Below are 25,607 nucleotides of genomic sequence, written 5' to 3' on the forward strand. Positions count from 1 at the left end.
GGAATATAGCTTTCATCCTCTGGCGCTTTCCTTCTGTAGGCAACATCAACCTGCATATCAACTGCAGTGCAATTTTGGAAATAAGCAGCTTCCGTTTAGAAATAAGGAGTAACATTGTCAAGTGCAAGCGAATCGAAGTTTTTGTGCAAAATGTCAAGTTAGTCGTTGACAGTGACAAAAGCAACTAAGCGATTACACAGTACTGACCGACGCCTAATGAGAAGCCGTCATCTCCATCCGTAATACGTATTGTTCACCTCGCATTGTAGGACGTTCAACTTTTCACTTGGCAGTGGTGGTCAACGGAAACAAATATAGTTATGACGTCATTATTCCTGCGGAAGAGGTGTCTGCGCTTGCTGTCTGTATTTTAGTGAAAAGGATAAAGCTGATCGAAGACTGGGTAGGTACGTGCTGTGATACTTGGAAATAGACGCCAGAGCTCGTACATGTATGTGTGTTTGATTTTGCGAAAACGTTTTCGTAGACCAGCAACTACGGCTTGATCTTCGATATCCTTGCGCCAGAAAACTCCAAACCAGCAACTACGATTAATTCAATAATTTTATTCTTATTTTTTTCAATAAGTGTCGTGTAGCATTGCGTTCAGAGGGAACGCGGCCACGATGGGTGTCTCCTAATTGTTGTCGTTGTTGAGCGAATTCAGGAGTTGAAGCAGCATCAGGAAAAGCCTCGTGATATCCGTGTACAGTATGATGGCGCCCACGACGTAGTCCTCAGGAGAGAGAATTTCTGCACGGTTACCCCCGGCTATGGACTGCGTGTCTACGATTATGTACTGCAAGAAAGGAAAATATTATCCATGTACGAAGCCTGCATCCCGTGTCATACGATGTAAAGTTCCAGAAAAGCGTTATTGGAACATCTAGGTCATAATGACGACTTGTTCACTAGCAGCACGAAAGTACATTATGCAGCTACTAATGACTATCATCCACTGGTCTGTTCACCGGGTCTACGCGAAGAGTTCAAGCAACTATGCCCTGCGAAACATTTAACCGTCAATCCCCCAACCCATTAAATAGATAGACGACCAAGGAAAAGAACTGTGCCCAGACATACCTGCCAACCTGACGAGCTCAAAATTCGGGAGACTGCCCGCAGCGCAACCGAGGAGAGGGGGAAGTAGTAATTTTGCGCATTCGAAATAGCATTGCCGGTGTACTCAGATTCCTGTACGTCATAATCGTAGCCACTGTCGGGCGGAGCTACGACGCATTATCATTGCTCTCGTCAACTGCACTTGAGAAGACGCGTCTTTTCAGGACATTGCATTTCACCGACGATGGCAGCGGCCTTCGCCCGCCCACACCTGTATAGCGCTTCGCTCAGTCACTTTTTGGGAACCTCTTCCGGAATAGCGGTCACACGTGGTCGTTTATACGCTCCGCGACTGGTTGTTCTCAACCAGAAAAACCTGTGAAAAGGCAGTTAGCACGTATGAGGAACACGTGCAGGTATTTCTCCAGTTTGGAGAGCGCTATCGGAGGAGACGGAACTACTGTACGAGACGGGACTGACAATAGCACGAGAGACACGGACACAATAAAACGCGCCATCTGCCACCACCTCCAGCCATGGATGGTCACGCCGCGAAACACGTGTTCCGGTCTGACTAGCTCTTCAGGAATACGTTTGCACAGTTCTTAAAAGCAGGGGCAGCGATTGGGGGGGGGGGGGGGGGGTATGGCGACCGCCTTAAGCCCAGCGTTTGCATAGGCCCCGCGCACGAAGCCCTCAACCAGGGATTACTTTTTCTTTTAAATATTAAGTATGCACTTAATCGTGTGAAACAGGCCCCGCGAAGTGCCTTTGCCTCAGGCCCCGCACACCCTAGCACCGGCCCTGCTTACAGGAAAATGAGAGAAGAAAAGCAAAAGGTCCCAATTTTCTGGGAGATTGGAGGGCACACGGACGAATGTCTCATGACCAACTTCTCGAAGTTGGTCATGAGACATTCGTTCGAGTTGGCACAAGAAGTTGAAAATGAATAGACTGGTACTGAAAGTTGACCCGTGTGAACGCGGCCTTAGGTATGCAAATGATAAAGGAATAGGGCTAATCACATGATACCAAATGATATAGTGTTATACGGGGCACATGTTTTGTTGAGCTTTTGTTATGATGGTATACGCACAATTAAAAAAGAAAAAAACTACTGAAGCACTACCTGTGCCCCCTTCTGATACCAAAGTTGTAGGCCCAGAGCAGGAAGGACAGCAATTTGTTGGAACGATAGAACAATCTTTCAGAACTTAGGGGCGCTGGATGAGTACTATAGCTGTAACAGATACTCGAAACCAGACACTCGTGTCGTGTCATTGTTCTCCCGTTCGCCTATTGCATTCTTCCGACGAGTGCCAACGACCAACGCGCTGAATCTGTTGCGTTGCTGAGTTGCTACACCCGACTGGGAGAAATAAGTCGACAAACCAGCACACTCGTATCGGTTTCTAATAGAGGGTGACAGAGCGGAAATAAATCTAGAATCATGTCGTTCAGGTGTCGGCTGTCGACGGAACGTCAGCTAACCTAGTTGAGAGTATACAAAGGTAGAGTGAATTCTACGGAGTTTTTGACCCTAGATTCGTCGACCGCGGCTTTCAGTCAACATGTCGGTCCATGATAACAGTCATTGCGATCAAAACCTTCCCCGAAGTACCCTTCGTAGGCCTCAGGAAAAATGATAACGGTAAAGAGTTGCTGATCGTCCTGCCATGAGGAAAATATGGGATGATCAAGATCTCTCTTACATCCTCAAAAAGATATTAGCTGTCATTTACTGGTCATATTATATTTAAAAAATGTGTTTCTAATCTGTTCGTGCTGCAACCTTCTTCCACTTTCGCTGAGGGGCATTACATGACTGAGTGGGTTACAGCAATAATGGATCGCGAGTATATGCACCTAACTTTTTTGTACAGAAAAAAATACAAAGCCATGATAATGTGAGATAATACGGCAACATACACAACGAACTTTATGCATGATGAATCAGCAATGTGGTACTTCATCCGCTACGATGAAAATGGCTAATAATGTGATATACTTTAATGGTATGTAAGACGTCCTGGACACAAGGAAAACACATACGAAGGTAACCGGATAGTAACTACGAGAACAGAACAGAGATGGCACTATGGAATTCTTGAGTTTGTATTGTAGCGATGTTGCTTGGAAGGTCATTCCATTCTAGGACTCTTCAGGCAAAAAATGATTTTGAAAATGGACATTAGAACAACATTAGAATGACATAAAAAGCGGTCCACTTTATTTGGGTGATCAAGGCGGGGAAAGATGGCAGTGGATCGGCGAATCTGACACGGTTGTGAGGGAATGTTATGCAAGAATTTATGAAAGAGATAGACGTGAGAGAAGACTGCGCTCTTCTAAGGACAACAGGTTAAGTTCGTGTTTCAAGCAGCGACTGATGAATTACGAGAAAAATCATTACAGACGAATTATTAAATACCTTTGGTGAGGATCCCATATTGATTATGCATATTCTAGTTTAGGACGAACTAATGTTGGTACGTGAGCCGCTAGGTAAGGCCGATTTACGATCGCGTCGGATGAAAGCTTGGGTGTGATTAGCATTTGAGACTATTTTATCAACATGGTTATTCTCTGTTAAATCCACTGAAAGCTGTGCGCCGAGATACTTGTAAGTACTAGAGGGCGTTATAAGGGTGTTGTTAAGGTTGTACTGAAGGTGATGCGAGTTTTTACGGCGATGGAAACTTACAAGTGAGCATTTACTTAGGTTTAGTGGCATCTGCCAAGTGTCACGCCAGGACTGGATCATGATAAGTTGTTCTGTAGAGTTATTTCATCATTAGATGAACAAATTTTACGGTATAGCACACAGTCATCGGCGAAGAGGCGCATTTGAGAACGTATGTTAACGGGAAGATCATTGAAATATACGGAAAAATGAAGGGGGCCTAGTATAGATCCTTCGGGTATGCCGAAGCTAACGGGAGTGGATGATAAATCATGACCATTGTAAACGACGAAGAGAAAGCGGTGCGAGAGAAATTACGTAACCAGTGAATTGCATTTGCTGCATTTGCATTGCAGCTTTAAGAAGTAGATCATACGTACGAAAGTGAAGATCAATGCCCCGAAGCCGCTGTAAATGATCCTCAATGTCTGTAAAGAAACGTTTATATACTGTGTTACAGAATGCTTGTCTCGAGAGATTTCCAAACTCTTACGGAATCACTAACTAAGTGACTGCTAACTCTGTTGCCGGCATATGTTATGCTGCACAAAATCCGCTTGGTGTGCACACTGCACAGTTCCGGGCTGGGTTTTCGCAGTGTAATATCCCTTTAATGTGTCATTCTATCTGCTTATGGGAGCTGTGCAGTGTGCACTCCGAACGATTTTTTTTCGCAATAACTACGTTACTGCACATATGCCGGCGGCAGTGTTGCCAGTCAGTTGAGTAAAATTACGCTTTATTTTTCTTTTCTTTTTTCTTCAGCGAACGCAGTTACACATTTTCCTCGACGCTGTCTCATATTTCGTGAATGTAGAACCATTGTCAATGCCTCTGGTGGGTGGAGCGCCAGATTCGTCAGACAATATGGACAGGCAGGGTTCCGAATGGAGTCACCGATAGAGGGAAGCGTGGATACAATTGACAGTATGCGCACGTGATCCGCGAGCGCGTCAGCAACCGCGCTAGTTGAAATATACGTGTCTCCCATTCGTAACAGGCGTATACTGGGTAGATCCGCACGTCCACGGTTACTGCACTTACAAGAAAAAAAACCCCATGACGAAAGATTTTTTTTCGGGAACCTGATGTCAACCACAAATGCCCAATAGATAAAGGCATAGCAATGGAAGCGATGGCGCACTTGGACACCATTTTGAATCCTCTACGTGATCTCGATTGCGGCTGCCCTAGAGGACGTCGGCAAAGGTTTGTACATAAAACGCCTATGTCCTGTATATGTCTATACGACCGTGCTTATACGAATATCCACGAGCACCATAGAGGCGCGCCGTTTCGCCTCATTTTATCCGCGCGGATACACGAATATAGCCGCACACGGGTGCGCCTCAGAGAGTTGCGCTACTTCCGTTCCTTTGAATTTCTCGGAATGGAGACGTATGGTCAAGTTCTACTGCACGAATGGCTTGGCAACCCCATTCCGTTCCTTTAATACCGTCAAAACCAATAAATCTGGCGTCTTTCAAGTGATTTCGAAAAACTATTCTTCGAATTACAAAATAAAATAAACGAGGTATTTCAAAACTATACAGCGCGAGAGAGACGCTCCAAAGCTGTTCACGTGAAGCACAGTCACGTGTCACTTATCACTTATCCGGAGTTCAGATATCCGGAAAACTCTTTATCCGGACTACATTACTGGGAACGAATCTGCTACCATTGGATTTTGTCTCTGTTGTTCGGAATTTGTTGTCCCCATCCTGACAGCAAGTACGGAGAGCAATCTTCCAGGACGCACCCTATTGTAAATCTGCCTAACGTTAATATTTTATGCTGCACATTGGCTTATTAGAGGAATTTAAGTAGCCCACAATCGCTAGATACATTGGAAAACGACATGCCTGAATGCGGAGAGTAAGTACCAGATAAATAGGGAGAAAGTATTTCAGTCTCTCTTATATTTGATAGCGGAAGAGATAAAATACTGTCCCACGGTGGGTAAATTTCCTACTGTCAGGATTTTCCTTCTTAATTGGACACCTGTTCGCACCTTTCCCTAGCAAAATTCTGACCGAACTCTGCCAGTGGAATTCGCCATTCGTTTCGGCGGCGGGAACGACACTGGTTCTGATAAAGCTGGAACTAATCAATCGAGCCCCGTATAGTGGAAACTTCGCAACCCTGGTGACACGCATTATGCGCGGCGTCTACCGCGCCCCACTGCGCGAACAGACGAAATCCTGTCACTCTATCGGGTGATACACGCGGCTGGTATAAAGTGCTTACCCTGCTTGGGAAGATTATCATAGCTATTCCCACAATGAACAGTATTATCATTGCACCAAACAGGGCTGTGTGACAGACAGTGAAGTCAATCTGAAAATAAAGGACACACACAGACACATAAACGGAAAGGAATCACACACACACACACACAGGGAAAAGAATCGAATACATTTCACTCTTTTACAGGATGTTTCGGATCAGTAGAGTAGGACACAAACGAAGGGTGTTCGACTTTGTCTTCTTCAAAGGGATTAAATGGAGATGTTAATCAAGTTAAAGTAGCACAGAAGTTATTTTTAACACCCTGTTTTCTTCCCATAAAACTGTTAAGTAGGCCAGTAAGATACACCTGGTGAAGTAATTCACACCACAAAGTCATAATTATCACACAAATTGAATTTAAAGTATGTCGCAAAAAGAGACTGTGCACAACGGCGATGAAGAGCAGTACCAGCCTGAGTTCTGCCTGGAACCTCGCGCTGACGTTATAAGGAGAACGCTCGCTGATTGGTCTAGAGAAATGTCTGCTACTCTGTCGTCTGCTACTCGGCATTTCGGGGTTCTCAAAAAGCCTTTCTCCTGGCTCGGTAATGATTCGGCCGCTCCTTCTATCTCCAATTCCCCGGGAGAACTGGCAAAACTGAGAGAACTGATGTTCTGAGGCTGGAACAACATAGAAGGACAAATACATACAAAGCCTCAAATGTGAAATTAATTCAGAACATCAGTTCTCTCATGTTCAACAGTTGCCGCTTGCGTCGATCCCGTCGTATGAATGTGTATATGAGTGAGCAAAAATGTAAGGGTGAAAGCAGGATGAGTGAGAGAGAATGGCTGGTTTGTCCCGTCAGATGACGCACCCTTGGAAGTCGCGGGGAGGTGTGTAGCTTAGCTCAGTTGGAAGAGCCCTAGACCGGTAATCCAGAAGACGTGGGTTCGAGTCCTACAGCTGGCTAACCTTTTCAGTGATTTCCATTTTTCATCATTGGCAAAACTGGTTTGTGGCGGCAAAGGGACAAGGCGCTGACCCCCACTGACCGGCGAACGTGAAGGAGTTCTCCTTATAACGTCATAGGTGACGTTGCATCATACCTTCTCCTCGTAATACCCGGAGTGGCGAGTTAAGGGTGAAGGCGCGGGCCCATGTTTATGAGAGTCTTTCTGGGAAACACATTGCACACATCAAAACCTTTAGCGCCATTCGGTAAAATAGCGCGCACACTTTCATCACACGTCTTAATCTGAAAATCTTTTGGAAGGCCCTCGGTACTCTTTTAAAGGCGTTTGAAGACAAGGAAAACGAGTGAGACGAACAATTCGCTACTTCCAACATGGTTTATTAAGAAGGCGCCGTCTTATATACATTTACGGGAAAGTAGCGGGTAATCTAAAAAAGCTAGAGTCATTGAAAGGGTTTCTGATGCACAACGTGCCGAGTTTATCTACTCTTTCCGCCTCGATCTTCGTCGAAATACTGGTTTGCAGCCGCATGCTTCACAGTGAAGAGCGAACCATCCTTCGTTCCGGTTTCTTACGTTATTGTTCTGCTTCCTGAGCCTATCGTAACATCCCCGTTTTATCTCCCTGTGTGGCCGACGTACCTTTTGCCACAGGAAAGGGGGAAAAATATACAACATTCTTGGTGCACTGAACGTATGGATCCCTGTGTTTCTGTGCACACTGTTGCTCTGAGGGAGCTGCGAAGACCACACTCACACCAACTCGTTCCTTGAGGTTATGCGACGCGTTGTGCAGATTGGGTTATGACTGAAACCGTGTCTTTCCTCATTGTCTGTTGAACCTGAGGCCTATTGCTAAGCTTCCTAAGATGGCTCTCGGCTACGGCAGTCCAGGGGTGTTAGGGGTAACCCGGACTGGCCAGCCTATGGGCTGACATCCGACGGGGTCAGGACTTTCCAATGTCATTTCTGAAACAGTGATTAACAACTGCTCGTTTTGCCAACTTCGGGTGGGAAGATCTGTGAGGCAGAGGAGGCTTGTCATCTCGCAGTGGGTATTCTCAACAGACGTGGTTTTCTTGGAACGTCAGGCAAAGGTCCAAGAATTTGATGTTTCCCTGGGATGGCATCTCGCGAGTCACCAACAAAGGTTCATGGTTGCGTTTGGCCACGTCTAATGCAGTGGAAACATGGTCTTCTGCTGACTGCCTTTCCGTGTTGAAGGAGATCAGGTAGTCGTCAACGAAATAAAAGATATTGAAGTCTTTTTTTCATCTAAGGTGCTGGAGCAGGGCCCTATGGAGCTTGGCCAAAAAGAGGTCACTCAGTATCGGGGACCAAGCTGGACCCAATGCACACGCCGCATTTTTGTTGAACGATCTCCCCAACGGATGTAGGTTGACTTAAGATACATATTGTAGACGGCACAGGAAGGCGTCGGCTGGAGCTTGGAACTGACTAAGGCATGCGGCTGCAGACCAGTATGTCGAGATACAGCTTTGTGCTAGCGAGATCAGTTCCGCTCGTGAGATTATCGAGGCAGAAAGAATAGATATGCTTGGTACGTTATGCATCCCTTCATTGACGCTGTGTTCCCCGCCCCTTCCCCGTAAGTCTACCCAAGCAGCCCAATGTACTGAAAGTCGAGTGCAATAGGGGTGGCCGGTATGTGTTTTATCAATGTTCTTTAGTTTCACATGTCTGTTCAAGGCCTTCCACCTACCCGTCCACCCCTATTGCACTCGACTTTCAGTACATTGTGCTGCTTGGGTATATAAGACGGTGCCTTCTTGATAAACCATGTTGGAAGGAACGCCTTGTTCGTCTCACTCGTTGTCCTTGTGCCTTTTAGCGCTTTTAACTCTAATCATGCTCCACCAACAAGCCCAAATATTTCCTCTTCTCAATCAACAAGTTAGTTGAGGTGCTTGGCGGTCCTAGGTGACGTTTATCACAGGAAGGTGGAGAAGAAAATTGATTTCGATGAAGTGTGGTTTTACGAACTTTCCAAACAATTTCTCCCATTAGAAGACTGAATTTTTTTCATGAATGAACGATCAATGACCAATTTCTTAGGCAGGTCTGTATAGAAATGAGCGCTCTGTCACTCGGGCTACGTCGTGACAGTCATCTGTAATATGCAGACTGTTGGCAACCAGAGATCAGTTTTCTACGTAACGCCGTTACAGTAATCGATACTTTTCTCGGTATCGCGGTGTGGATCGTGATACGTTTTTAAATCGGTATCGGAAATGTATTTCCGTTACAAATTTATGGTAACGTATCGCAACCGACACCGATACTTCTGTTAATGTCCGCCCTTTCTTTACTGACGATATTTCTTGCTATCATTCATTATCACAGGTCCGCCTAGCGTTCGACAAGAAGTCTGTGGACTCTCGCTTTCACTCTAAGCTGCCGTGTCGCCTATTAACTTTGGAAAGGATTCCTTGGTCATTGGACTCCACAGTATGTTTGCCGAAATCTCCAGCATCATTCTGCTACGATAATAGATATCCTGCATCCGCCTACCGTGTCTACGACAACTGGTTTGCAGGCGCCACGTCCGAAGACGATGCCTTTCAGATCTAACTAGATGCACGAAACATTTTGGCGGGGACAACTGCTCATCGCAATCCCTCAACAGTTCTCTCAAGGTATCGCATTCGATAACTACTCCTCTGGACCGACCTGCTCTGGCACCGCCCTTCGGATGACATTGCTTTCAACGCCGGTAACGCGACTGCATACTTCTCGAATGCAAGTCACGAAGCGATCAATCCTTCACGCAGCACCTGATTTTTTTTTATCCATCTGGATACCTCATGTCCTTCACAATACGTGCCCGTCCACTGATCCAATCTTTGTGTGCTCTGGACCGAGACTGGGACGATGTGCCGCAGCCACATGAGAGGTAGATTAGAAGCAATGGTGTTCAGAGCTCTCTTTACCGGATACTGTGCGCTTACCACGCAGGTTAACCTTGTTGTCGGAAGCAACGAGTTCTGCTACGGAATTCCTGTCTTCGCGGACGCCATCCCACGTGCATGTGGCGCCTCCTACGTTCGCACCTCTGGACCAGATGGGACAGTGAAGCTCCAACACAGCTTGGCAAAGGTCGTGTAGCCCCGCTCAAGACTGTCCCCTCCCTCGTCTTGAGTTTCCCGCCAGCATCGTCTGAGTGATCGAGACTCCAACCATCCACGTTTGTACGGAACCGCGAGATAGAGACCAGGCGAGAGAGGGTTCGAGTGGTTAAACAAGCAAGAGTTCCAGTGAACCAACTGAGTTTTTTCGCGCAAACTTGCCCATCCCCGTCCCCAATGACGCCCGCCTTCGCTGACCCATGTCCACTGCTCAGCTCTAACGACTGCCCTGCGTGTTGCCAATATGGTCCCAGCGGCTTGTAAGAAACACTCGATTTCCGGCTCCTTGTCTACGAAGACCATACACACTGAACAGATCAAGTCCAGCGAGCTATACTGGCTGCGTGAGGCCTAAGACTCTTCTGATGTCGTCGCCCTCCAAGAGAATGAAAATGAAGAGGTTCCTGCTTCCTCAAGAATTTGCTTACTTCGGCTTATTTTGGACCTCGACGGCAATCTGAAAGCGCGAGCCCGGCTAGACAATCTTCAGGACGCTGACGACGTAAAGCACCCTATCATTAGTCCTAGCCGTCATCGTCTCACAGAGCTTATAGTCATGCATGCCCATGTCAGAAAACTGTTCTCGACCTTCCTGACCGGTATTGGCCTGTAAAGGGACGCCAGTCAGGCTAGCGTTGCTAAAAGCGGTACAAGGCCACAGTGCTGGTCTAAAGGGACCAAGGACGAGACGAGGAACCAAACACTACAACTGGCCGTCAAGCGTGTCATCGCTCGTTGCTCGCGATGTCGCCGTACAAAATTTCAGGCCGACAATCCACCATCCGCCCACCTTTTTACCAATGCTTCCACATTCGACGTCGTCGACGTGGATTTCGCTGCCCTCCTCTATGTGCGACAAATTTCAACCCAGTCATCCAAAAGTTAAGCCTTTCCACCTAGAGCTCGTCACAGACATGACTGCTACCGCCCTCCTCCTGGCCCCCTATCTTTTGATCGCCTCGTTTGGGATTCCATCCGTCATTTTACTCGGTTAACGTTCGAACCTTTCAGCGAGCCCAACAAAGCCTTTTCAAGCACTTTGCGCATCACTTGGAGATTGAACACTTCGTATTTACAGTGGCGGGACGTATGGTGGGATATAGGATGATTTGTACAGTCAAATCATCTTGGAAGGCCTGCCGGTTTTTGATCTGAGGGCGCTTTTGTAGCACTTGCCTGCGAATATGCTTTTACCGCAATAACTTCTGTGTGCAGTTACAACTTTTCTATGTCTAGCAAAATGTTTATAAGTTAATTTGACGTTAATATTTAACAGACTAACGAATCGCTCGGCGCAATAGAAATCTGTGTATACGGTTTTACCGCCGTTTCCCCGTCGAATTCTCGTGCCGGTGAGAAAGTTGGCCGGTTTCCCGTCCAGAAACCGTCGTATCCGGTTTATACGACGAAGATGTGCTAAGACGAGGATCCCTCGGGAGCATACAACATACTCGAATGATAATTCAAAGAGAAATATTTTGGTTTCGCATGCGCGCCGCTCCACTGAACTGACAGTACACTTGTAGCACTTGTGTCACTACACGAAAGCATCAAAGTGCCCGAGTCTGTATTTGTACTATATCGAGTTTCTGTAGCATTGAACTTGGACAATAACTGCAAGCAATCTTGAGAATGCGCTGTTTGCCTTTGCAAGCAACATGACGCGCATGATTTATCTGCAATTGCACATGAACTAGAACAGTGTCTGCCGCCCATGTAGGGTTCATGCGACATATACATATTCAGAGAGACCTGAACCCAGCACTGGGTACGCACCTTTGTTTGGAACGCGAATATGGTTAGAGCGAAGAAAACCACCTGGGAGAAGGAGAGGGTTGGATAAGCGTCACAGAAGCCTATGTGGAAGTAATAGTGCAAAGGCATACCGTCGTGGCTCCTGCAGCAAGCACCACTTCGTCTGCCCTGTAGTGTCTAAACGGAAGAACAAAGCAAACAAGCTTCAGCGAAGGCAAAATGAAATGGGACCCTCTATTCGATACCATTTTATTGTTTCCTAAGATGCTTATGCGGCCACGGGTCCCTAGATACATATAGAGCCAGCTAGTGCGGGACCCCATGTTAGTAGGGAAGGAAAAGAAAACAAACAAAACTATGTGCAGAAATCATGTACGAGTAGCATATAAGCGACAGATACAAACATAATTATCAGCAATTCCCACGTTTGACATGTTTTACTGAAGTGAACATGCGCAGTAATGACTAGTAAGGCAAACAACTATGTCGCTGATGTTTCTCTCCTATACGCAAATTGTAGCACGCACGCGTAATAGAGTGCTTATTAGTTAGATTTGTACAAAACGCTGTAAAGTGACCTCTGTTACATGGAATGAATGGATGGATCGTGCGGCTTTACCTTTTGAAACAAGCGGCAGCTTGCGCCACCTGGCCTACAATCAAATTATTAGTTTGAGTAATCAAGTACTACCTCCTGTGTGTGTATTACTTTTGGTAAGATTGCTTGTAGCACAGCAATCGTTTAAGCGGTCCTGCGTGTTTCGCGTCTCTCTCGTTTCGCCCAGTGCTTCCCATATGGCCGCATTACCTTGCGCCTGCATTTCAATACGACGGTCTCCTGTTCTTGCACGCATGCACCACCACACGTTTCCGAATATTTAGCTACACAGTTTTTTTCTCTCTCTCTCTTTCTTGGCATCCCTGGCCCTGCCTTCGTCAGCAACGCACTCTAGAATTGTGGAAAATACCCTCCGGTCGTATTTCATTTTGTATGCTCCCTGTAGATTTCGCTTACATCTTACTTGCCCATTGTCTCGTTTCCTATTCTCTTACCCTAGCCTTTACGCTCTTCTTACTTTCCCCATCCCAGGTGAAATACTTTGCAGGGCCTTTGCCTAGTCGTTTTGTGTATGTTTTTATATGTACCATATTTCGGGTGCACATCTTTTTGTTTAAACTCTCCTTGCGCGCCTTCCCTTCAAACAAGGACCATACCATACCCCTCCATTTGCGTGCACTCCCAATGCCAGTCTTCCCACTCCTTTCTTTCGCGTGTCCATGCCTGGGTTTGGACAGATTTCTACATTCCCAAGTGTGAAGCCTGGAGCTATTACCAATTTCGGAATCATATGGGTTACCTCATACCTGTAGTACTACCAGAACGCTAGTTTTCATAACTGCTTAATTCTGTCTGGTTCTTTTCATCACCGTTTCTTTTTCCTTCAAGTAGTCGCTTCCTGCGTTGAATAAGAATTCTAAGCATGGAACCTGTGTGTAGCGCCACCCAGTTTGTAACATGTCAACTACTCCAAGAGTGGTGGGTCCAATACTCCCTGGCAGGTTCACCTGTTAGACGCTTGGTGGTGCTAGGCGCATGTTCAGTAACCATTGCTTTCAATTGTCCTTGAAGGCTGCCCGTGTGTAGCTCATTTCTGTGTAATTAAGACAGACGAAGCAAATGGAAAACTTACGAGCATATACCTGCCAGTGATAATCCGTCGAAGAAGGTCTGTGAAAAGATTGACATAATATACTTTCCTAGGTAACCAAAAAAAATGGGGTGGACTTTTCGAATTCCCAGTTTGAAAACAGTTGGCCCTCGATTTTTGTGAGTCTGACCTTCATGAATTTGCTTGTTCGCGATTCGCTTTTTGCCTGCCTGCGTACTGGAGCACATCCAGGATTTTTCTGGGGAAGGGCTCCAACCTCAGAAGGCGTCCTACATACAGTGCCTAAGGTCAATAGACCTCTACCCGAGAAACGGAACAAATGACTACCGAAACCTAAACAAATCGGAAGAGGAGGGCTGGGTTCCACGAATGGGCACTTGTTCGCTGCGTCCTATTCAAAGAAAAGTAGGACCGAAGGTCGCGTCCCTTTTAGGGACCACCGTAATCCCCTCAAGACCGCGGCTTCCGGGCGAGGCCATGTTCACCCCTAGCTTCGAGCGTAGTTCCAACTCTACCAAATTGGTGGCGCTGACGTCATTTGTTTACAAACAAGGAGAGGTCTTTTGAGCGTTATGGGACAATAAAAATCGGAAGGGGTGGGGGTCTAGGCATCTGCTCCCACCCCCTCTAGATCCGCGCCTGGCCGCGTAGCATGGTTTCGTTATTTTGATAGACGTGACTGTGTGATATCAAGAGGGCTTTAAAACAGCATGTGCAGAGCTGTTTCCAGTATCTCTGGACGTATATAGACGTTCAACAACTTTTCAAGACTGGTAACTATGGGTCCAATGCGTGATACTCTACTGCCCCTCTAAGTAAAAAGAAGTACGCATCTTCAGTTCCTCGCAATCCATCAACGAGCCAACGGTACACCTTCATGTTATTCCCGAATTTTGGCTTAGTCACGGCCAACTGTAAGATGAAGATGCCTCACTGTAAGGTGCCCATACTGTAAGGTGAAGACGTCACTTACTTTCATTAATAAGCCGGGCAGCTCGCTAACGCACGCTTAGCTAGCCCAGAGGTCCGATATTAGATTAGCTAGGTAGAAGCACCCTATCTCTGTAAAAGGTGGCTGACTGATCGCACATAACGATACCCATTCATTTAGAAAGCCTCGGGTTTGAGCTATACAGCAGACCGCAGCAGCTAGAGCAAAACCTTCACCACCGCCACAAAACCGGGACGTCTGCTACTCGAGCGTACTCCTGCCGCTACGAACAGGGCACGACACGTGAAAAAAGCTTGGAGTGCAATGCGTTCGCTGTACGGGAGCAAAAAAGTAGACAACGAGAATTAGCAGAGGCCGGCTACAACCCTGGACGACAACACGTAAGCGTCCACGAATCAATATGACAAGCCACTTCATTAAAAAATCAATTTCTTTTTAAAAAAGCCAATTCTTGTTGGCTTCATTGTTGGCCACATTGTTGGCTTGTTGGCTTCACTGATGGCACCCCGTTGGCTTCATGCGCCATCAAGTTAGCCAATGCTTATTGTTGATGTCAAAGTTTGTTACGCTACGGCTAGTGACGTTTTCCAATAAAAATGGTGTCAGTTCAGCCAAGAAATAGTAGTTTGTATTTGAATTACTTCATAACCGTCCGCAATGTTTCATATACCCGATTTAAAAGCCTCCCGTGAACAGTGTGGAGCAAACAAAATCCGCTTAAAACCGCCCGCTTTTCAAGCTAACGTAACCTCCGTGGTATAGCCGACACGTCCGTTGCGACTGGAAGAACCGTGTTAAGTTGTACGTTATCGAGGCTATTCGCTGAAGTCATGAGGCCATGTCCCGAACATAATCAACGTTTAGACACTTACGAAGACAGCCAGGAGTATCATATTTATAGGAAAGCTCCGAGATAGTCCGGGACAGCAACTCAGTGCGAGAAGTACTCCGAGGCCTACAAACCTGCAATAAGTACCTTTCAGTATCTGTTAACACGGAGCCCCCCCCCCCCTCCCCTATATCCGGGACCAACGGAATACGTACCCACATATCATGAAGAGTATGTAATATTTGTGGGCTGCCTGCCTTGCCTCGGGCCTGAAGGAGAAAGTCGATCGGGACATTCGCTATAATAACCGCAGAAGTGGTTTCACGAAACTAAAGTGTTTTCATCGCCCTAAGCGCTGTTTGTGCACTGTTTTTTTTTTTTTTTCATATATTGGGGCACGGACATGATAGTTGAGGCCCTAGCGTAGTTCATGACGGCTTTATTCATTTAATCAGGATGATTCATTTAATGTGTGCGAGTAACTTGTGTGTTAGTTTAAATGACATATATTGACGTGTTATAATTAGAACTCACCGTAATTTTCTCAGCAAGTTATAACTCAAGGAATTAGTTTTTTCTTAACTTCGTAGTTTTCATTTCTGAGTGACAAACCTTACGAAGACTACAGAGAAGAACAGTCGGTTTCGCTGTTAATTAACACTAACAGTGCCTCAGCATTCATTCCACGCGCTTTGTGGTGCTCCGTACTGAAACGACACAATTATGGTTGCACTGAATTACGATTTCGATGTACTCGACTTCATGGAGAGGCGTCTAGTATGAATTCACTTTATTGTTAGAGTGTTGCACAACTGGCAATCTCTGCGCCACTATCACCACTAACATCACATGGCTCTTTGGATACTTACACGAACACGAAGATGCATACTAGAACCGTGACCATCAGGAGCTGCAGTGACAGAATAGCATATACTTTCCGGATGAAGGCTGAAATAGACGGATAGTGGTTACATAATGCGCGTCCTTCGGGTGACTAGGCATGGCACGGAGTTGAAAGTATTTTGACATTAGGGGGAGGTCCAAGTCCCTCCCTGCTGCAAAGACACAAAATGCCATGCGCCGACACCTGGACTAATCTAGGGCTAGGTTCGAACTTCTCGCTCCCCTAGATGCAGTCACTGCATAGGGCGGCACTTTTTGAGATCACGCTTCATGGCAGGCCTTCCATCCCATCTTAACTCATCACACTCCAACATCATAGTTCAACATTCAAAACCCGGACCCATCATTCGACCTCAACTTCAAAGCTCATCATCCTACTTCAAACTTCGGCCGTCACTCGACTTCGAAAGCAAACTCAAAGCTCAATCTGCGAAACCTTCACCTTAACTTCAAAACTCATCGTTCGACCTCAACTCAACATAACATAAGCCATCGTTCAACATCGATTTCAACATCACATTAGTAACCCACGATGCATGTGATGGTGAATGATGGGCTTAGTGACCTTAGTGACAGTGAGTGCTGGGCATGAGTGACCTTAACCGGCCAATGATTCACCGGCGGTGGCCCACAAGACGCCTCAGGGATGTTCACTCAGAAGATATCGCAACACTATGAGCATATGCGTCGCCATAATGTAACCTGTGGCAAATCAATAATCCGGTTGTACTTAAGGTAGTGAACCCAGTTTTTGAGGCACAGGCTGTGGAGATTTGGAAGCGGGAGCATGACATGACGGTACAACGCAGTCCAGTACAAATGAGCAATAACTGTGTCTTTTGTTGTACCGGACTACCGAAGGAAAAACTTATCAACACACAAATAATGTCCGAAAAAAAAAAACATTACATTTCTCCCGTTTTTCTTTTATCACTATAATTCCACATGGCAAAAAAGAAAAAAAGTTGGTTGCTGGTTGGTTACAAAAAAGTTGGTTACAAAGCCGGTCGTTAGCGCTGTCTTCACTACTTCATCATTCAAAAAGCACCTCTCGGTTAGGACATCTTTAAACATTCAAATAGCAAATAATCCAAGGGAGCTATGTCTGGTGGGTGGGTTAGGAAGTTTTTTGAAACCACCTTCTTTACCTTAGCATGATGCGTTGTCATGTATAGGAGCAGCACCCCTTTCCTCGACTTTGTCTTTGATTACCTCGCGCCAAGAGGAATGTGAGCATAAGTCCCTCATGTTATGGTAGTCCTCTATGATCTATCATCCCAGAAAACAGTTGTCATGATATTTCCAGCAGAATTCTCGACTTACAATTCCTAGGGGTGGATGTTTCAAATGAATGGACTCTATTTTGGACTCAGGAGCTCCGACAGTCCAAAGGTTTGTCTTCTGTCACCAAACGTCGGAAAAAAATGTCCCTGAAACTCAATGAGCAGCTGGTCTAAGTTCCCCTCAGAGGACTGTCGCCGAAGGCCATCTTGTAAATAACTCAACATTCTCAGGGTTTATCTTGCACTAACCTTAGACCTCCAGACTTTATCCACACTGGTCGTAGATGCCTGTCCCTTCCGCTATTCGAAACGCTTTCATTCGCCTATCTGCCAAAATCAAGCGCGTTCCCCACATTTCTTCAGAACGCGATTCCACAGGACGCTCACTGTGGATCGATTCTCTTCAAACTTCGTTCTCCGTAATTTTCATTTCGCAATACGGAGTGGCAGACGTGAACCGCCACAATTTGTTTGAGTACCTCATTTGGCTTCTTACCTTCTTTAACATGCCAGTTTTATGTCTATTTTTGCTAGAAATTTCTTTCAGAAATCACTTTCTCGGAGCCTTCACGCACTCGTTCACTTGACATGATGGCACTCTGCTAGTTACAATCGCACTGAACTGTAACAATGTCCAACCACACAGATAACTTGTTTACAGTTATTCGACTAGACAATATGACGGACAGTGTCGTAATGAAAACTTTCACTTGGACGTCGCACGTATCTCATAGTGGGTCAGACAAACGTAATACCTTAATCGCGTTATGTAAAATACCTCAAAGCTACAAGGTGAATCTGATGTTTGTGACTCACCTAGTCGAACGGTCTTATCTTCGAATATGACATTCTGTGGTTGGTCCTCGCTGCTCTCCCCGAATAAGTTCAATCCACGGTCTTCACGTGGCGGAGGCTGCGCCTGTGGCGGCACTTGGCCCCCGTATCGTGGTGGATATCCGTACGGATATTGCCCCGGATTCGGTGCGCCGTATGGTCCTTGCTGGTATTGTCCAGGTGGTGGATACGGGACTTGCTGGTATTGTCCAGGGGGTGGGTACGGTCCTTGCTGGTATGGCGGAGGAGGAGGGTACGGATATTGCTGCGCTGGTCCAGATTGTCGTCGCGGCTGCATGGTGTCTTGCTTATCTTATCCTTAGCCGACGGCCGCAAATTTTGTGAATGTTGCGGTCGGATAACGCTGTAAGAGAGCGATTCGCAATTGACGTGCTGAAAGGCAACTGCTGAACAAATATGCCATTTACAACGAAACTCAGGTGACAGCAAAAAAAAAATCGCAGTAAAGGTATTTTTGTTAAAAAGGATGTCCATTATTGGACCTATAGGGCTCCAGCGGGACCGCAAAAAAATTTGTTCTAGTGGTATTTTCGTTAAAAAGGTGTTCGCTATAAAGGAGTTTGACGGTAGTAGGTTTCCGCGTTTTCTCTTTTAATCGAAAAGCATACGCCGGGTAAATTTTCCCTCATTTGGTTTTAATCGAAAAATGCCGAATACCAGTAGGGACATTCCAGGACATGGCAGAGATAAATTGCTGCACATGCCCAGCCAGTTGTTGATGCAGATTAGGAAACCATACAGAAACGTGTTGGTTGTGAAAAATAGTTGTGTTTACTTTTGCGTTAGCTGTAAAACGCCCACCACAGCGAACAACGCCATGTCGAATGAGCGTCGTGCGGAAATTACATTGCGATTTCTATTCGCCGATAAGTGCCAGGTAAACCATACACGCCAGGAAAAACACCGAAAAACGCCGATTTCGTGAAAATCAATAAACATGGAAAAACGTACGCTGAATCCGCCCAAAACAAAAACCGGAAAACGCGGAACCCTAGTCATATGTAGAATGAAAGTGCAGCCTGGTGTTGGCGATCTTCAACGATGACGCGTAAAAATCTCAGAGGCGACAGCCTTACTGTCTTATGCCGCCGCACAACGGCACCGCGTTGTAACGTCCGAACTCTTACGTGTCTGTCTCCGAGATCTTCTCCTGTCACGAATCCTACTGGGCGTCTACAGGCGAGTATCCATCAATATATCCTGAAAAAGAAAAGAAAAAAATAAAGAACAGTAAGGCTTACTGTGGGATGCGCAAAAAATTAATGTCGAAAGAGAAGGAGCGCACACATTCAATGCACGACATAGCTGACATCAAAGGGCTCCGAAATTTTCAGGTTGAATCTCAGGTTTCAATAAGTTAGATTAATTTGACAACACTTAGATTTAATACTGTTTCGACGGTATCGAACTATACAACAACGAAGAAATCTTTGGAACTTCAATGAGTATACGAACAGGCCGGCGTAAGCGGTCACCTCATGCAGGCTATACATCTCTGGCCCAAGGTATATACTACAGCAGTGGGACTTCGCGGTACATAAAACGTGAAACAGAACAACATGTGTTTATACATTGTCATCTATAGGTGAAATGCAGGCCAATGCTTCAGATGTCAAGAATGTTCACATGTATACGGAGTGTTTTGAAGTGGGAGAAAACAGATGATTACAGCTTACCCTAAAATGCACCGGTACTCCCAGCGAAATTCAGCAAAGCAGCATTGAAGAACGTCTGCGAAGGATTTTGTAGAAGTGGTGTCAGAGCTACGTATTCACGGTGGAACGCGAACGTGGAGATGTCTCGGAGTTCCAGCAGACGCAGCCGCTCCGCGTTTTGTTCTTCTTCTTCTTCTTCGTCCCGCGGAGAATGGCCATTCTCAACATTGGCCATTGTTCTTCTTCTTCTTCCACCACTAGGAACAGTGGCCACCAGCCACACAGGGCGATTGGCCAGGGTTTCGTGCGGAGTAATCTCTAGAGGCTCATGAGACCCACGGTGACATGTTAGTAGAAAGAAGCCATAGCAGAGAGGAGCATTGTTCTTCCACAGATCACTGTCGCGTGCGCATGCGAGGTTTTGCATCCTTCTCTAAACCTAAGCAGGAAGGAAATAGGAAATAGCGATAGAAATAGTACTCCCAATCAGACTCCCTGTATGTTATTTCAATTATGACTTCTACTTCCAACGTGCTCTTATCTGTTTATCCCTTTTGTTCCGCCATACATATAACTGACATTGTTCTTACATAAATCCCTGGTCATCGGGGACTGTTACCTAATGAAATGGCTGACAGTTTGCCAAAAATGTCTGTCAGGCGCGATTCTCGATGCCTTCCCAATCATTGCTATCATTGTGCGTTCCAGGTACAAGCGCTTCCTCGCCCTCTCCAGTTCATTTACCCCCCGCCTCGGACATGGACATGAAGTGACAGCCGAGCTGCTGCACCTTCAGTCAGCATGAAGTCTATCTAACACGCGCTAGATGCCTAGCTGTACCCTTCAATTAATATCTCAACCGCTCAGGATTGCACTCGTCCCCAGCGTACGCACACTGTAGACAGGACGAAACCTTGTGGAACACCCTGTATTATACACAATTTCATAAACTCAAATTCGAAAAAAAGGTTTTACTTCAGATTTTACGAAATTACGAGACTACTTGGAATACACTCATAGAGACTTTTGCCATACATTGAGGCCGTTTCCATTCCTGTTACATATTAATTAATCTAACTTGCACAATTAAACTCGAAAAATTGCCAAGCGACGCCCAGCGACTGATTTATTTTCGGCTGTCAAATTTTTGCCAAATATCTTGCGAAAAACCCCGTGATTTTGAATGGAATAGTGTGTTATCGGCATAGGCTTCCGAATTGAGGAAGAAAAATGCAGGCTCTGCCAATTCTGACAATATTCTATGGACTCTTGCCTCGTAATGAGGTCTACACAAGCATATTTACTGGTGGTTGCTACTATTTTTGTCTTGTTTAATAATTTCTTGGTATTTCCTTTTTAAATTTCTCCATTTATTTTTCACCTGTGTGGCTGACACGACATCGCCTATTTCTCGAAGCGCAACACTGGTCCTATATGCGTACATAAGTCGGATTTAGGTAAATAGAATTAACCGTGATACGCCAGCGTGGCACTGCTCTCTTATCCAGTACTAGCTCCTGCACAAGTCTATCAGGTATTTCACTGCAGTGTCAAGTAATATCTTATAGGCCCTGACAGCTGGGCAGAGAGGACCAATCAACAGCATGCACTTATGTGGTTTCTGAAATGCTTCCTAGCTGATCCACCCCGAGACAGTACAACTATCTGTAACTCCAAAGAGATCGGAATAGAAGAAAATGAAGGTGATGTTTGTTTGTTTGTTTGTTTGTTTGTTTGTAATGAAAAAAATAGGAGAAACTAAAACAGAGAGTTGTATCATCAGATGCGTACAATAGCGCTGATTTCGCTATCCAAAACCGCTTCGTGATGTAACGAGGCTATGAGTATGTGGTGGAATAAGAGAGGCTGGAAAGATCTGTTGCGACCAAAGGACAGTGCTTGTTGAGTAAAGTTAAAGCACAGTGAGGCAAACCGAAGCGATGTGAAAGCTTTCTGTGCGAGATGTACTGCAACACAAACACTACCGCCGCACGCTCTCCTTTTTCTAAGTGCTACCAATTTACAAACCGCTCAGCGTTACCGCAGTTCGCCTACTAACTCGTTGCGAATGTGCGTGTGTGTCTTCCTTTTACGAGGAAAAGTCCTGTCACAAAAAGCACCCTGATATACTGTTCCTAAGTAAACCAGTTGAAGAGGAAACAGCTGATAAAGTCAGGACAAAACGGTGGGAGATTAGTAGACGACACTGTCTGAGAAGTCATTACCCGCACGTACCCATCTGTCAGCGGAGAGTCGTCTGAGTAGCTCGTTGAGAAGACCCGAGTTCCTTTTGAGCGCTAGGTTATGACGTCATGGAGTAACTGGGGTAGGTTTTGGAACGTTGCTTATCTGCTCGATCGAGTAGGCATTCCGAAAGGCATGATGTGTGGATATATTGCTGATGGGACCGCTTCTCAGCATCCGTGCTAATTACCATGAACTTCAGTAAATTTGGCAGGCGCTTTTTATTGGGGAGCTGGGGCGGAGGGTAAAGAGCAACACTTACATGCAAATTTTTCGAGTTCAGTACGTAAATTGAAATCATAAAACACAACTTAGATGACATTCACATCAGGAGGTGGTAAAAAGCCTCGCAAAAAACAAATGCCATTCAGGGCGTAGCAAGCCGACATAGGTCTGGCTGACCTCTCCTTGCGTGGACGCCACCTCCTGTTTATTAAACTTATATATACCCCCCCATTCACCACATGATTCTGGTCTTTTTTATATATATAATTCAATGACACGTTTTCTGGGACACCCTGTATGCTATATTGTTCTGCATTGCACTATCAAAGCTGTGGCTGTGGGTTTTCCCTATGTTGGGTTCTTTTTGGCACAGTTTCTTGTGTAAGTGAAACCTGATTACCCACAGTGTCCTTTACATCCACAGGTTTTCCCGCCCATTTTAGTCCAAGTGCCATCAGATTTAGTCCAGACACCATTCAGTTTAATCTAGGCGCCATCTGAAATAATCCAAGTGCTATTCAGTTTAATCCGGATGTCATCTGAATTATCCCATGGTATTTTTAAGCACGGTCTTGAACGGTTGTGGTCGGGGTCTTGGTCAAGCCCCAGCCAATGGATTATCATATCTCTGGAACATTCCCATGTGTATAGGTATGAAGCATAGGCAACAAGTTAGGACTACGTATTTACCTAAACAGTACGCCTTACAGTAAACGCCTCCAGACCGATGCTTCTATAAGAACGTCCAACGTCTTTCAGGAAAAATATGTTGTCCTTAGTAGTGCATCCACTGAGAACAAAGAAACCGCGCTGCTCGGGAAAACGGTCGCCATTCTTCATTGAGAAGGCGGTGACAAGTCTGTCAAAAAATGTAACAGAAATTAAACGCCTTAGATCGGATGACCTGCTGCTTAAATGCCCCTCTGAAACTTACTGCGAGCGAATACATAATGCCAAGGAAAGGCTCAGAACATTAAAATCTAACATAAAACTCCCCATTCATCATCTCACAATAAAGTTGTTGTTGTTGGAACAAAAATATCAGCAACTTTGCACAAGACCCTCAACACTTGCGTGTCGTGTGTCGTGGCTCTAACTGAACTGATTTCATGTTCCAAATTCTCGAAAACCTGAAAGGTCAGAAAGATAGATGTAAGGAAAATAAAGATCAGGTAAAACAATTAATACATCACCAGGCATAATACAGTTCTGACATTTGACTGTCAAACTCTACATGGAACGCTGAAGGTGGGATATCTGACCGCAGAAGTGCGACCACGTATTCCCAATTTACTTGGTGCTTTTAATGCAACTGGTTTGGCCACCTTTCAGATATATGCAGAGAATCTGCGTGCTGCTCCCGCTGCAGCAAGCAGGGCCATGACTCCAAACAGGGCCTTGATCACTGCATCAACTGCGCAGGAAGTCAACTGCGCCCGAGGTGGAAGTTTGAGAAAGAGGTGATGCATGTTAAAGTAATAGAGAAGCTGAGCCACCCAGAAGCTAAGAAAAGGGTATCTCCTTTGTTTTTTCGAAAGTTCTTTGCAGTTGTGGTCAAAGAGAAACCACGTATGGTCTCCTGCTCAACACAAACATCCGTCGAACACTTACCTCTTTCTCAGGCATCATCTCCTCCTGCAGCAGTACCTGCAGTCTCTCCAACCATCTTTGGTGGCGTCCCCTTCACAGACGCCCCCTTCGTCATCACTACCCTTGGAGGCTAGCTCCATGGATTGTGATGAAGACATGAGCTCGCAAGGCTCGTTCACAAGCGCGAGCCCCAAGGAAGATCTAATGTTGAATTCAGGTGATCATTTCGTGGCAACTTTTTTTGCCAGATCTCGAGCAGCCGTATTCACTTGGTCAAAGTGAAGCAATCTGACATGTTCGCAATGCGCTTTCCGAGTGACCGCAATTTGCATGCTCGCACCTCTTTTGCCCGGTGTCGAAACGCGCGAGCAGCGGGTTGCCCAACTATATTGGTGTCGTCACATCCGCACTGAAACGGTGGCGAGTGCCCTGATTGGCCGCACGTCGAAGTTCAAAGTCGCTTTGCAGACGACGGAACCCGAAAACGGAGCGTGATCCAAGTGACTAAAACCGCTAGATTCCTGGCATTCATGGTCGGGAGGCAATGGTCATATGATCCAACTCGTGCGCCGACCTAGCAGTTTCCGAGCGCCCATGAAATGACCACTCGAACTCGCCGTAAAAGCAGCCTTTTGGGGAGCACTCTTTCACTCCCCGATATATCGCCGAAAGAATTGGCGGCTGTTCAGAGAAAAGTACTGAAGCAGCTCTTAACTGACCCAAAGAAGAAATAAGTTCTTCTTTGAGCAGCCCCAAACAAATCGATAATACAGTATGGTTTTCCTAATCGCCAAAACTTTGCTGTACACATCTTATTTCTCCTTGGTACTGCCGTAATTATGGGTTGAAAGATCCTACAGTGGAATTGCCGTGGGCTAATTTCGAATCTAGATGATGTAAACAATCATTTCGACAAGTACAGTGCAGCAGGCTTCCGTCATCAAGAAACATACTTAACCATTCATACACCAAAACCACTGCGCAGGCATACCATTTTTTTTAAAATCGATCTGACACATCACGATCATATGGTGGTGTAGCGATCGTAATACAAGGTTCTTTTCTAACCGAAGAAGTTCACCTGGTTACAAACTTGAGGCTGTGACTGTGTAAGTGTGTCGTGCTAAAATCGTCACTATCTGCGCAGTCTATCTGCCCCAACGTCAGAAACCTTCACACAAAAGGACATAGAAGATTTATGCACCCAGCTTTCAACTCTTTTTATTCTTGCAATGACTTTAACACCCATAACTCGCTTTGGGGCAGTGCTAGAACAGACACAAGAGGAAAAGTGATAGTGACTTCTGTTGATGTCTTCAATCTGTCTTTCGAGCATGGGAAAACCAGCGTACATACATTCCTCTACTCAATCCTTCTCACCCTTAGATCTGTCCCTTTGCAGTCCGTCCTGCACCAAGATATACGAGGGTTGTTCATGTCAAACCGGGACTTTCTGTCTCCTGAGTGTACAAATGGGCTCGGGCTACTTCTTTTTCGTTATTTTCACACGCTACAGGCCTCCGCGTTCACCACGTGGTGGTCCAACGTG

At 45.8% G+C, this 25,607-nt stretch overlaps 2 protein-coding genes across 2 annotated transcripts in view; one reads left to right on the forward strand and one right to left on the reverse strand.

The window, feature by feature from the left end:
* Nucleotides 1–25,607, forward strand: part of LOC135374755 (neprilysin-1-like) — a 78,752-nt gene that overhangs the window by 2,775 nt on the left and 50,370 nt on the right. The window lies entirely within an intron of this gene.
* LOC135374762 (protein lifeguard 1-like) lies at nucleotides 547–20,202 on the reverse strand. Its single transcript, XM_064607688.1, has 12 exons — nucleotides 20,021–20,202; nucleotides 19,472–19,544; nucleotides 18,306–18,687; nucleotides 16,173–16,251; nucleotides 15,519–15,572; nucleotides 15,347–15,437; nucleotides 13,544–13,581; nucleotides 11,984–12,029; nucleotides 11,874–11,915; nucleotides 5,993–6,082; nucleotides 4,126–4,173; nucleotides 547–799 (listed from the first exon to the last, which is right to left on the reverse strand). The coding sequence occupies exons 3-12, from the start codon at nucleotides 18,619–18,621 to the stop codon at nucleotides 638–640; spliced, it is 966 nt and encodes a 321-aa protein (XP_064463758.1). The 5' UTR covers nucleotides 18,622–18,687; nucleotides 19,472–19,544; nucleotides 20,021–20,202; the 3' UTR covers nucleotides 547–637.

This window comes from Ornithodoros turicata, unplaced genomic scaffold, assembly GCF_037126465.1.
Source record: "Ornithodoros turicata isolate Travis unplaced genomic scaffold, ASM3712646v1 ctg00000746.1, whole genome shotgun sequence".
Lineage (NCBI taxonomy): Eukaryota > Metazoa > Arthropoda > Arachnida > Ixodida > Argasidae > Ornithodoros > Ornithodoros turicata.